This window comes from Triticum aestivum, chromosome 7B (genome assembly GCF_018294505.1).
Source record: "Triticum aestivum cultivar Chinese Spring chromosome 7B, IWGSC CS RefSeq v2.1, whole genome shotgun sequence".
Lineage (NCBI taxonomy): Eukaryota > Viridiplantae > Streptophyta > Magnoliopsida > Poales > Poaceae > Triticum > Triticum aestivum.
Genome location: NC_057813.1, coordinates 216,538,707 through 216,551,473, shown reverse-complemented (window position 1 = coordinate 216,551,473; position 12,767 = coordinate 216,538,707). Strand labels below are relative to the sequence as shown.

General features: G+C 50.8%; 1 protein-coding gene across 1 annotated transcript; it reads right to left on the bottom strand.

The window, feature by feature from the left end:
* Positions 1-9,195: 9,195 nt before the first annotated feature.
* On the bottom strand, positions 9,196-12,173 carry LOC123158940 (ras-related protein RABA5c). Its single transcript, XM_044576760.1, has 2 exons — positions 11,617-12,173; positions 9,196-9,718 (listed from the first exon to the last, which is right to left on the bottom strand). Exons 1-2 carry the CDS (start codon positions 11,951-11,953, stop codon positions 9,402-9,404), a joined length of 654 nt encoding a protein of 217 aa, XP_044432695.1. The 5' UTR covers positions 11,954-12,173; the 3' UTR covers positions 9,196-9,401.
* Between the last annotated feature and the right edge of the window lie 594 nt (positions 12,174-12,767).

Genomic DNA, 12,767 nt, shown 5'->3' with positions numbered 1-12,767 from the left:
CCATTCTAGCACTCCATACAAGGTATGCTCACTTTATTTCCAATTGTAATCTCGCCATACTTATTCTGCTTTTACTGCAAATTGGTCGATTGATCTTTGTCTTGATGTCTGTCAGGCCCTCACCGAACTATACTCGATGCCCAACGGAGCGCAGACTCCGACTGAAGAGGAGGAAGCAAGTGGGGGCGAAAGCCAGGAGGAGTGGGACTCGGACGCTGCTGATTATGATGATGATGACGACTCTGATGGGGAGGAAGAAGAAGAGGAAGAGGAGGAGGAGGAAACTGCACCGCCTCGCACGGAAAGACAATCGAAGCTCATTCATGACCCTGCGACTGAACGTGGCAAGGGAGTCGCGACTGTCGCGCAGTCGACCCAGCGCCCTCGGACCACTTCTCCGGCGCCGACTGAGAAGGCTCCGAAGCAATCTCGAACGGCACCGTCGAAACCGGCGAAGGTCTTGCCGAAGATGAAGGTGTCGATTCCCACCATATCAGGGTAAAAATGCTATCTGAGTCTTCTTGCTCTACACGAGTTTATTTTTGGTCGACTCATGAGTTAACCGACTGATTTTTGGAATTGCAGTGCTGCTACTTCTGATACCTCGGCCAGGGCTGACGATCATGAGATGGAAGATGCTGCAACCTCAAAACCTGGTACCACTCTCTTAATTCCGTTTTTTAGTCGATTGGCTCTTGGTCTCTAATTCTGATTCTTTTCTGTAGCTCCATCCAATGTCGTTATCACCCTTCCTGGCGATGACGATGATGAGGAACCGCTGAAGCACAGGAGGAGCAGGAAAGCGTCTGCTGGCAGGGTGACTCAGGACGTGCCAGCACCCGAGACACTGGTCGCAGAGGAGGAGAACACCACTCGGCACACCGTATCCTTCGCGGTGCCGTTGACGAGTGCTCACCCCGCGTCGTCGAGTGCTGCACAGCCTTCACTCTTCTCGACCCACTACGTCCCAGAGGACCAAGCCAGTGCTGCAAAAGAAGCGATACGCTAGGCGGGAGTCATGATGGAGCAGGTGAAGGCCATCCGGGATGCTAGCCAGGCAGCCTATGACGCCAGTTCCGCTCTTCAAAGAAACGTTCAGGTCAGTCGGCCATCGCCTGTTCTGTTAGGATATGATCTCTGAAAATTCTTCTTTCCGAAATCCGTAGTAGTCACCCACTGGGTGTGTCGATTGAAATCCCGGTTTAGTGGGGGCACGCTGAGTGCACCCACTGGGTGTAGTCCCCAGGGCTATGGTGGACTGCTGGCAGTCGACCATAGGCTTTATAAGTTAAGTTCTTCCTTCATTCGACTAGGTCGAATGGATTTCTCCAACCGGTGGGGGCACGCTGAGTGCACCCACTGGGTGTAGTCCCCGAGACTGTGATCGACTGCTGGCAGTTGACTACAGTCTGTAGAATATGTCCTGTTTTTTTTGTTGGTCGACTGGTTGACTCTATCTTGATATAACTAGTGGGGGCACGCTGAGTGCACCCACTGGGTGTAGTCCCCGAGACTACGGTCGAATGTTTGTATTCGGCTGTAGTCTTAGAAACGTATGATTTTTCCTTAGTCACTCGGAAGTGAATTATCTTTGACATTTGTCGATTGATTCTTCGTAGAAATCCTGTGACCTTGCGGCTCGTTACACCGAGCTGGAGAACAAGCATATCCAGCTCGAGCTTGATCTGAAGCTGGTCCAGGAGAATCTGGCAAAGGCGAAGGAAGAAGCTAAAGGTATGTTTGGTGAGGCTTCCGACGACTGCCTTTGCCCCTCATTTGATTCAAATTCTGACCTTGCTACGACTTTGTAGGCAAAGTGAAGGAAGCCCAGAAGAAGAAAGACCTTGAGTTGGCTGAGATGCAGAGGACAGCTTTAGAGAAGACCAAACTCGCAGACGAGAAGTTGGCTTCGGTCACCAAGCTTGAAGAAGAAAACACCAATCTGAAAGCTGCTCTTGCTATTGCCAACAAGGAGGTCAGTCGACTGAAAAGCGACAAAGTTGCCCTGAATGACAAGGCCAGTCAGTTGGCGGGGAAGAAGAATGATCTGGAGGCCTATCTGAGCGGACTCGCCAAGAAGTTGTTCCTCATGCTCGAAGGTAATCTTTTGCGCCAAACAATCGTTTTTACAGTGATCTTTCCATTCGACCATTGCCTTGACTCGGCGATTGTACTTGCAGAATTTTGCCAAAACTTTGAAGAGGAGACTGGTCAACTGGAACCAAACCTGGACCCCATCAACTCTCCGGTGAATGATGAAGTCGCCATGAACGTGTTCCGGCTCGAGTCTCGCGTTGCTTCTGTCATTGACTATCTTGCAAGGCTGAAGGTCACCACTTCCCGCATTGACACTACGCTCTGGCCCAGGGAGACGCTCCAAAATGACCTCGAGTCTCTGATGACTCGACTAAACACAGTCCCTGGTCGAGTGCAGGAGTGGAAGAAGTCTTCTGCCAGGTGTGGTGCAGATGTCGCTCTGTGTTTGGCCCGAGTCCATTGCAAGGATGCACGAGAGGACAAGCTGGCGGCTCTTCGGGTGGCTAACACCAAGAAGCATGATTTCCGGTCTTTCATGGAGACTTTCATCGCTGCTGCCACTCGGATCGCGGACGGAATTGATCTTGATGAGTTTTTTGCACCTTCCAGCCCTCCACAGGAGGGGTAAAAAACTTCTTGAGCTCGACCCTTTAAATTTGCCTCGGTATGCCGAGTGATTTTGTAACCGATAAACCTTAACAGGCTTAGCGCCTGAGCACTTTCGGTTCTGTTAGGTATTTATCCGAACTTGGATTCGACATTCGAATAGGCTTGCATTTGGCTTGAGATGTCTTTTGCAGGTTAAAGCGAGGTGCTCATTGCAGTCGACTTGTTTCCCAATTTGCTTAGGCAGGCACTAGGCTGCGGCTAAGCCTCCGAGTGGGAGGCATGCCCTCCACTCGGTAGGAATTTTATAACTTAGGCGAGCACTGGGCTGCAGCTAAGCCCCCGAGTGGGAGGTCTGCTCTCCACTCGGTAGGATTTTTATATCTTAGGCGAGCACTGGGCTGCAGCTAAGCCCCCGAGTGGGAGGTCTGCTCTCCACTCGATAGGATTTTTATATCTTAGGCGAGCACTGGGCTGCAGCTAAGCCCCCGAGTGGGAGGTCTGCTCTCCTCTCGATAGGATTTTCACATTGTACTTGTGGCGTAGCTCGAAGGAGAAGGTTGCAGTCGACCTGCACTTCATCTTCCTTGCGACCGCACATTGTACTTGTGGCGTAGCTCGGAGGAGAGGGTCGCAGTCGACCTGCACCTCGTCTTCCTTGCTACCGCACATTGTACTTGTGGCGTAGCTCGGAGAAGAGGATCGCAGTCGATCTGCACCTCATCTCCCTTGCTACCGCACATTGTACTTGTGGCGTAGCTCGGAGGAGAGGATCGCATTCGACCTGCACCTCGTCTTCCTTGCTACCGCCCGTTGTATCCGAACTTAGGCGAGTACTTGGACTGCAGCTAAGCCTCTGAGTGGGAGTCTGGCTCACCACTTGGTAGGATTTTATTGAAACTTAGGCGAGTAATTGGACTGCAGCTAAGCCCCCGAGTGGGAGTCTGGCTCACCACTCGGTAGGATTTTATTGAAACTTAGGCGAGTACTTGGACTGCAGCTAAGCCTCCGAGTGGGAGTCTGGCTCACCACTTGGTAGGATTTTATTGAAACTTAGGCGAGTACTTGGACTGCAGCTAAGCCCCCGAGTGGGAGTCTGGCTCACCACTCGGTAGGATTTTATTGAAACTTAGGCGAGTACTTGGACTGCAGCTAAGCCCCTGAGTGGGAGTCTGGCTCACCACATTTTATTAAAACTTAGGCGAAACGGATTCGCAGCTAAGCCCCCGAGTGGGAGGCTGGCTCACCACTCGGTAAGGATTTTTTTTACAAACTTAGGCGAAACGGATTCGCAGCTAAGTCACCCACTGAGGGGGAAATTTTTACTGAACAAATAAAAGTGACAAAAATCATTGCGGAAATTATGACACTATTATCTTGCAAAACATGGACTACATAAGTACTTTTATTACAACTCATCCGAGTGAAAACTTAAGTGTAAAATGGACGGAGTAGCTCCGCGTTCCAAGCTCGGGGCTCGTCGATATTGTGTTTGACGTTGTAGAGACGGTACGCTCCATTGTGGAGAACCTTGGTGACGATGAAGGGTCCTTCCCAAGAAGGAGCAAGCTTGTGTTGTTTCTGCTGATCCACTCGGAGAACCAAATCTCCTTCCTGGAAGGCTCGACTCTTCACGTTTCTAGCGTGGAAGCGACGCAAGTCCTGTTGGTAGATGGTCGATCGGATCAGAGCCATCTCTCTTTCTTCCTCTAAAAGGTCGACTGCGTCCTGCCGTGCTTGTTCTGCTTCAACTTCGTTGTAGAGCTCAACTCGAGGAGCATTATGGAGAAGATCACTCGGCAAGACTGCTTCAGCTCCATAGACCAAGAAGAATGGAGTTCTTCCGGTCGACCGATTAGGTGTGGTCCGCAGACCCCAAAGCACTGAGGGAAGTTCGTCGACCCATGATCCAGCCGCATGCTTGAGATCACGCATCAGTCGGGGTTTCAATCCCTTGAGGATCAAGCCATTGGCTCGCTCTGCTTGTCCATTCGACTGTGGATGGGCGACCGAAGCATAGTCGACTCGTGTGCCTTGAGATGTGCAGAACTCTCTGAATTCCTCCGAGTCGAAGTTTGATCCATTGTCTGTGATGATGCTGTGCGGGACTCCATATCTGAATATCAGTTCCCTGATGAAGCTAACGGCAGTACCAGCGTCAAGGTTCTTGATGGGTTTAGCCTCGATCCACTTGGTGAACTTGTCGACTGCCACCAGTACATGCGTGAAACCGCTTCGACCTGTCCTCAAGGGGCCCACCATATCCAACCCCCATACTGCGAAGGGCCAGACGAGTGGTATGGTCCTCAGAGCTGACGCGGGCTTGTGTGACATGTTGGAGTAAAACTGACATCCCTCGCACTTGTCCACTATCTCCTTTGCCATCTCATTCGCCCTTGGCCAATAAAATCCGGCTCGGTATGCTTTGGCCACGATGGTCCGAGAGGACGCATGATGACCACAGGTCCCCGAGTGGATATCATCAAGGATTATTCGACCTTCTTCTGGCGTTATGCACTTCTGACCAACTTCAGTCGCGCTCTCTCTGTACAACTGTCCTTTGATCACATTAAAGGCCTTGGATCGACGGACGATCTGTCGAGCCTCTTCCTCGTCCTCTGGGAGCTCTTTTCTCAGGATATACGCGATGTATGGAATTGTCCAGTCGGGAGTGATCACCAAAACCTCCATGACCAAGTCGAGCACCGCTGGAACTTCAACTTCAGTCGGATCTGTGGCACTCTTGGGCTGCGGAGCTTCTTCGGTGAAAGGATCCTCTTTAACTGATGGAGTATGGATATGCTCCAAGAACACACCACTGGGAATGGCTTCTCTCTTGGAACCTATCTTCGCCAAATCATCAGCCGCTTGATTTTTCAGTCGGGGTATATGATGGAGCTCTAACCCCTCAAACTTCTTTTCCAGCTTCCTCACTGCATTGCAGTATCCAGTCATGGCTGGGCTTCTAACGTCCCACTCCTTCATCACTTGGTTGACCACCAAATCTGAGTCGCCATAAACCATAAGGCGACGGACGCCGAGTGAGATGGCCATGCGCAACCCATACAAGAGGGCCTCGTATTCTGCCTCGTTGTTGGAGGAATCAAAGTGAATCTGGAGCACATATCTAAGCTTATCTCCTCTGGGGGAAACCAGGACAACCCCAGCACCGGAACCATTCAACATCTTAGAGCCATCAAAGAACATGGTCCAATGCTCCGAGTGAACTTCAGTCGGCTGCTGTTGTTCAATCCACTCGGCAAGGAAATCTGCTATTGCTTGGGACTTAATGGCTTTCTTTGCCTCAAACTTGATATCAAGGGGAAGGAGTTCAATCGCCCATTTCGCCACTCGTCCAATTGCATCTCTATTGTGCAGAATCTCTGAAAGTGGAGCATCGCTGACGACTGTAATGGAATGATCAGAGAAATAATGAGCAACCTTCTTCGTGGTCATGTAGATCCCATACACAAGCTTCTGATAATGAGGGTATCTTTGCTTGGATGGAGTCAAAACTTCAGACAGATAATACACTGGGCGCTGAACTTTGAAGGCTTTCCCTTCTTCTTCCCGCTCGACCGTAAGTACTGTACTGACGACTTGTCCTGTGGCTGCGATATAAAGCAACAGAGGCTCTTTGCTGATTGGAGCAGCAAGCACCGGCTGGGTGGAGAGCAGAGCTTTTAGCTCGGCAAACGCTGCATCAGCTTCTGGAGTCCACTCGAACTTGTCTGCCTTCTTCATCAGTCGGTAAAGAGGCAATGCCTTTTCACCGAGTCGTGAGATGAATCGACTTAATGCGACCAAGCATCCAGTAAGTTTCTGGACATCGTGCACCCGCACGGGGCGTTTCATTCGGAGTATAGTGCCGATTTTTTCTGGGTTAGCGTAGATTCCTCGTTCGGAAACGAGAAAACCGAGTAACTTGCCACCAGGAACTACGAATGTGCACTTTGATGGATTGAGCTTGATGTCATACCTCCTGAGGTTGGCAAACGTTTCAGCGAGGTCAGTCAGCAGGTCGGAACCTTTTTGCGACTTGACCACGATATCATCCATATACGCTTCCACATTCCGACTGATTTGAGTGAGCAAACACTTATGAATCATTCGCATAAATGTGGCTCCGGCATTCTTGAGGCCGAATGGCATGGTGATATAGCAGAAGCACCCGAATGGAGTGATGAAAGCTGTTTTTATCTCATCGGGTCCGTACAGACGGATCTGATGGTACCCGGAATAGGCGTCTAGAAAATACAATCTCTCGCATCCCGCAGTCGAGTCAACAATTTGATCAATGCGAGGGAGAGGAAAATGATCTTTCGGGCAGGCCCGATTGATGTGCTTGAAATCAATGCACATTCGAAGTGAGTTGTCCTTCTTAGGGACCATGACGACATTAGCGAGCCACTCGGAGTGGTATATCTCTCGTATAAATCCTGCCGCCAATAGTCGAGCCACCTCCTCACCAATAGCTTTTCTCTTCTGGACGGCGGACCGCCGAAGATGTTCCTTGACTGGTTTTGCTGCTGAGTCGACTCTAAGGCGATGCTCAGCCAGTCCCCTGGGAACACCCGGCATGTCAGCAGGCTTCCATGCAAAGATGTCCCAGTTCTCACGGAGGAACTGGATGAGCGCTTCTTCCTATTTCGGGTCGAGTGTTGTGGAAATATGGGTCGGAGTTGCATTGGGGTCGGTCGGGTGAATGTGGACGGGTTTCGTCTCACCAGACGACTGAAATGCTGACTCTGTGGCAGGTTTCTTGGCTCGCAGCAAATCACTCGGATCTGCAAATCACCAAGTTGGCCAAACGTGCCTCCTCCAAGGCGCGAGCCTCGGGGGTTTCTCCCGCATGGGAGTATGCAGGGCATCCATGTTCCTGCGGCGAAGTTCTTCCCTTTGCAGGGAATTAAGTGGCTCGGGTTGGTACTCCTCATGGACTTGAGCGGGGTCGCCCCCGCCGTCTACCCCGTCGCCGCGGGGATAGCCGGGAGGACTACGAGGTCCGTCGACCATCAAGACCTCCGCCGCTGGATCACTGCTATCGCACTCGGATGCAGTCTGTACGGAGCCAGTCGACAGATCGAACAGGCCGTAGAGGGATTGGTCGGGCTCGATTGCCGCGACTTGGGTGGTGGCCGTCTGGCGTGCCACCGCGTGCCTCACCCACCGCTGAAGCCTCGACCGACCAGAACGCTTGCGCTGGCGGGAGACATGGAGGGATGACGACAGAGGAGTCGACCGATATGGAGTCGACGGTTGCCGCAGCAGAACGCCGCGGACACATGTGCGAAAGTGCGTCGCACCACGGACGGGGAGCGCATCGATGTCGAGTGGAGCCTCTTGAAGCCAAGCGGAATCGTCGGCGATGAAGGTGAGAGCACCGAGACGGATCTCGCGGCCCTCGACCAAAACTCCACCAGCAACCATGATGAAAGTGATCGGAAGAAATGCAACTTCTCCAAAAAATCGCTAAGACACCTACCCCACGGTGGGCGCCAACTGTCGTGGTTCTAAGTCTGACAGTAGAATGGGGGGTAGGTATGGAGAGGCAAGATCCTAGCTATGGAGCAGTTTTGAACACAAGGATGTACGAGTTCAGGCCCTTCTCGGAGGAAGTAACAGCCCTACGTCTCGGAGCCCGGAGGCGGTCGACTGGATTATGTGTGTGTGAATTACAGGGGTGCGAACCCTTTACACTGAGGAGGGGGGTGGCTTATATAGTGCCTGCCAGACCCCTCCGGCCCTCAGTAATGCGGGGTTTAAAGTACATTAAGTCTAAGTGTTACTGGTAACGTCTTACATAAAGTGTCCTAAATGCTATAAAGACTACTTAATTACAGACCGTTTGGATGTAGAGTGCCTCTTGATCTCCTGATGGTCGAGTGAGTCTTCATGGTCGAGTCTTTCGAGTCCGTCGAGTGAAGTCCCTCTTGGTCGACTGGAAGGCAGTTTCTTCTGAGAGTGTCCTTGGGTAGGGTACTTAGATCAGGTCTATGACCCTACCCTAGGTACATGACTTCATCACTCGCTACCCCCAAAAAATGCCAGTAATCGACGCCAAAGCTCTCCGTCCTAAACTCCCAATGGACAAACTTATGGAGGATCGGAACACGAAAAAGCAGCTCAAACAAGAAGCATGCCATCGCCGCCCCTACCAGAAAAAAAATTAACCTAAACTACTACCCAGAGCAAAGGCACCGGGATATTTCTCCCCGCACCAGCCATCTAAGTAGCAAGCAGAGAGGTGGCGGACCCACAAGCTCACCGATGAACTTTGGAGGGGAGGAGTGCCCTATCCGCCAGTCACATATCTCCACACGACCGGCCATCTGAGTAGCAAGCGGAGGGGAGGTGCATCCGCGGGCTAACCAACGAAGTTTGGAGGGGATGAGTGCCCTGTCCGCCAATCCCGAGAGGATAGAGAAACCCTAAACTGACCTCTGTTCTGATACAGGACCCCGTTGTTTAATTTAGTTACTGTTCGTTTTTCCCCCTCAATTCTTTCACCGTGAATCCACGCGAGAACAAAAGGCTGGCCTCCCAAAAAACTTAGCAAAATGTGACAACTCTTAGCCGCATGGCTTTTTCAGTTAACAGCGAGAAACAGTTCGTCCCCATTCTTACAACAACTATCCTCCTCCCACCCTGTGAAGTCTGTAACTCAGGTGTGTAACAGAACCACAATCCAATTTCGGGCTACATGTTTACAAACGATACCACCAATGACAACAAAAAATTCATCACACCAGGACTGGCTAGCAGCACCCTAACCGGCTCGTCTGCTTCTGGCCGTCTTTCGAGTCACCGTCGTCGATGCTCACCCTGTTGAGGGATAGCTCGGCCTTGTATGAGTCGGAGTTCAGGATCTTCCTGCTCACGCTGCTGTAGATCTCCTTGATGACGAGCTCGAATGCTGTGTTGACGTTCGTCGAGTCCAGAGCTGAGGTCTCCATGAAGAAGAGTCCCTCAGACTCGGCAAGTGCTTTGCCTTCCTCCACTGGCACTTCACGGATGTTGTCCAGATCGCATTTGTTGCCCACCAACATCTTGGCCACCGTGGTGTCAGAATGTGCTGCATTGGATTCGAGGATAGATTTCCGTTACTTCAGCAGAAATGCAGGCAATATGCGAAAAGGAGAATTATTCTATACGTACTAGCTAATATCAAGGAAAACGCAGCTGTAAAACCCATAAGTGCAGGGAATGACTTGTCACGACTGCACAAGGGACATGTAACAAATCAAGCAGTTATAGCCATCAAGCAAGAAAACAGAACCATGGAAAGTAGAAAATGCGTCCAGGGGACAAAAGGCGAAAGGTAACACATGACAGATCATTCCCAAGGGATACGATTTGTTTGCTTTTAGGTTGGCAAAATGAAACCAAACAATCAAGTATATCACTAGTAGTTGGATGGTGCAAGAAACTAGCACCAAGAAAATCATAACATATAGTGTTACCAACCATCATAAGCACAATGTTATCGATTCAACAGTGCCTATCATATATGATACCTTCTGATATATCCATTATCCACACCTATGCAATCTAACTATTTTTACCATCCAAAACCCACAAAAGCATTGCGCACTTCTGGGGGTCAAGCATAAGCAAAAGCTCATATCATTTTCAATTCAGTCTATAAAATGTATGCTGAGACATACTGTACAAGAGTTCTGAGAAACTGCTTCAAAACAAAAACAAAAAAATGGCACAACACAAACAGTGCAAGTGACAAAATGAAAAATTGTCGACCGTCGTGTTATGCTAGTATCTTCCAATAACACCGTGGTGCTTGTTTAGTCCGTTTCAAAACTTTGTATGCCAAATAACAATAGGTAGCTAGGATAATTAGGATGCATTGTTCTTTCTCCTGAGTTTCATGGCATGCCAATTGACAGTAAAACACAAATTGCAACTAGAGTCAAAGATACATTTGTTCAGCCTAACGCAATTGTGTTATGACTTATGAGCATAGCTTTCTCTTACACCAAGCTTTGCCTTCTGGTAGTCGCACATCCTAGATAAAGTCGCCATGTACATAAAAGGAATGAACCAAGACAATGCATCTTTCTATGCCGGTTGACTGTTTCCAACAGCAACAAGTGAAATAATTGCCTAAGAAGGGAAATGAAGAATAAATGGTGGCCGGCATCCATAAAAAAGGTTTGTCCTCAAACATTAATAAGGAACTTAAAGCGTGACTGGAATCATAAAGGTTTGTAACAAGAGAATGGAACTCATGCGGTTGCAAAACTTGCAACAACGATATCGATAAAGCATAATCAGAGCAATTAGAGGATGTCGATCAGGACAATTCTGGAGTTTCTACACACAACAACAGACAACCAGACAACGGTAACTATGTCTAGGAACATCTTTAACACCGAAGAACTCAAGCTAAGCAGCCTCCAATGTCAGGAGTTCGAAACTGCAAATAGTTCACCACAAATTAGCAGTCCTGGGTCCTGACTTCTCAAAAAAAAAAAGTCCCGAGAATAACTTCTATACTTGTTTCCATAAACAAGAAGGGATTGCCATCTACTTCAATGCCGAATCCAAAACAAGCAACTAGCACAGAAATTACAGTCACCCGACGTGGTCCTTACATCCACTCCTCAAACATTCCGCAACAAGCCTTTATATGAGGACTCAGATCCAGATTCAGGACAGGTCTCCCAACCCATCCGGTGTGACAATTCTACTGCTATGCACTCCTACTTAATAACCCAATCAATCACCATCTAGGCGTCTACAAGCTAGGCGCGAGTACTGGTGTCCCTTTCGACGCCGACCAGGACCAGCTCAGATCTACACGATCTTACCAAATCTACTTTTTTATGGGAGTTTTAATAAGGAGTAAATTGATCCAAGCTCACAGACAGTACAAGCCGTAAGCAAGCATGGGAGCTACGTAATAATTGATTAAGCAAGGAAGGAAGCAGGCGGGCGGGCGGAGAGGGTGCGTACTGTTGAGCTCCTGGAGCCATCGGCCGACGTTGTCGAATGTGCCCCGGCGGGAGATGTCGTAGACGAGGAGCGCGCCGAAGGCCCCGCGGTAGTAGGCGGAGGTGACGGCGCGGAAGCGCTCCTGGCCGGCGGTGTCCCAGATCTGGGCCTTGACCTCCTTGCCGTCGATGTCCATGCTCTGCGTCTGGAACTCGACCCCGATGGTGGCCTTGGAGTGGAGGTTGAACTCGTTGCGCGCGTAGCGGGAGAGCAGGTTGCTCTTGCCCACCGCGCTGTCCCCGATGATCACCACCTTGAACAGGTACTCCTCCGCCTCCCCGTCCGAGTCGTCCCCCATCCTTGGGTGTCTCTAGCTCGCAATCCCTCGAGCTCGGAGGCACCGCCTTTCCGCTTCCGTCGTCTCGGCACGCTCGGGAGCTCTGGCGAGCGGCTGCTGGGGAATGTGCGGGATTTGTAGTGGCGTTTTGGGGGGAGGCGGGCAGCGGCGCGGTGGGTTTTGACCGAACGCGCACGCCGAGGCCGAGGTGCTTTTGCTGGGGTGGGGTGGGGTGGTGAGGGAAGCGCCGAAACCATAGAGTTACGAGACGAGTGGGTGGCGAGTGGGACGCACGCACCGGCACGGCACGGCACTGCTAGCGCGGCCTCGGCGGTGGACCGGGGGGCCGCGAGTGTTGGCGGCGGGTCCACGGTGTCGGTGGGACGGGTGGAGGCGTCGTGCGTGATGCGGTGCGGGCACGCCTGACGTGAGTTGGCGGCCCGTTGTTCGCTGGGCGAGACAGCTTGGAGGCTGCTCCGGTTCCAAGCCACAGCTAATCGCAACAGGAGCAGTATGTGGTGTGGTGCGGACCATGTCCCATGTCACTCTTGTTTCTTTGGGGATGCAATTCAGGTGCACGATTCCATTCAACGATTGGTCTTGATCATGCACGTCGGAAAGGGAAAGTGCCATTATAGGAATTCCGATTACGGAAATGTTAACAAATGTTAACGGCCGACCGCTCGTCAAGGGGTCAATCCGGCGAACACGCCCTCTTCCCTGGATTTCGGTGCACGGATCTTGGCGTGCACGAAGCTTGGCATAGGGATAGAAGGAAGACACGTTAGATTTTAAACTCGTCCGCAGTGATACAAAACCCAATGTATTTCTTTTC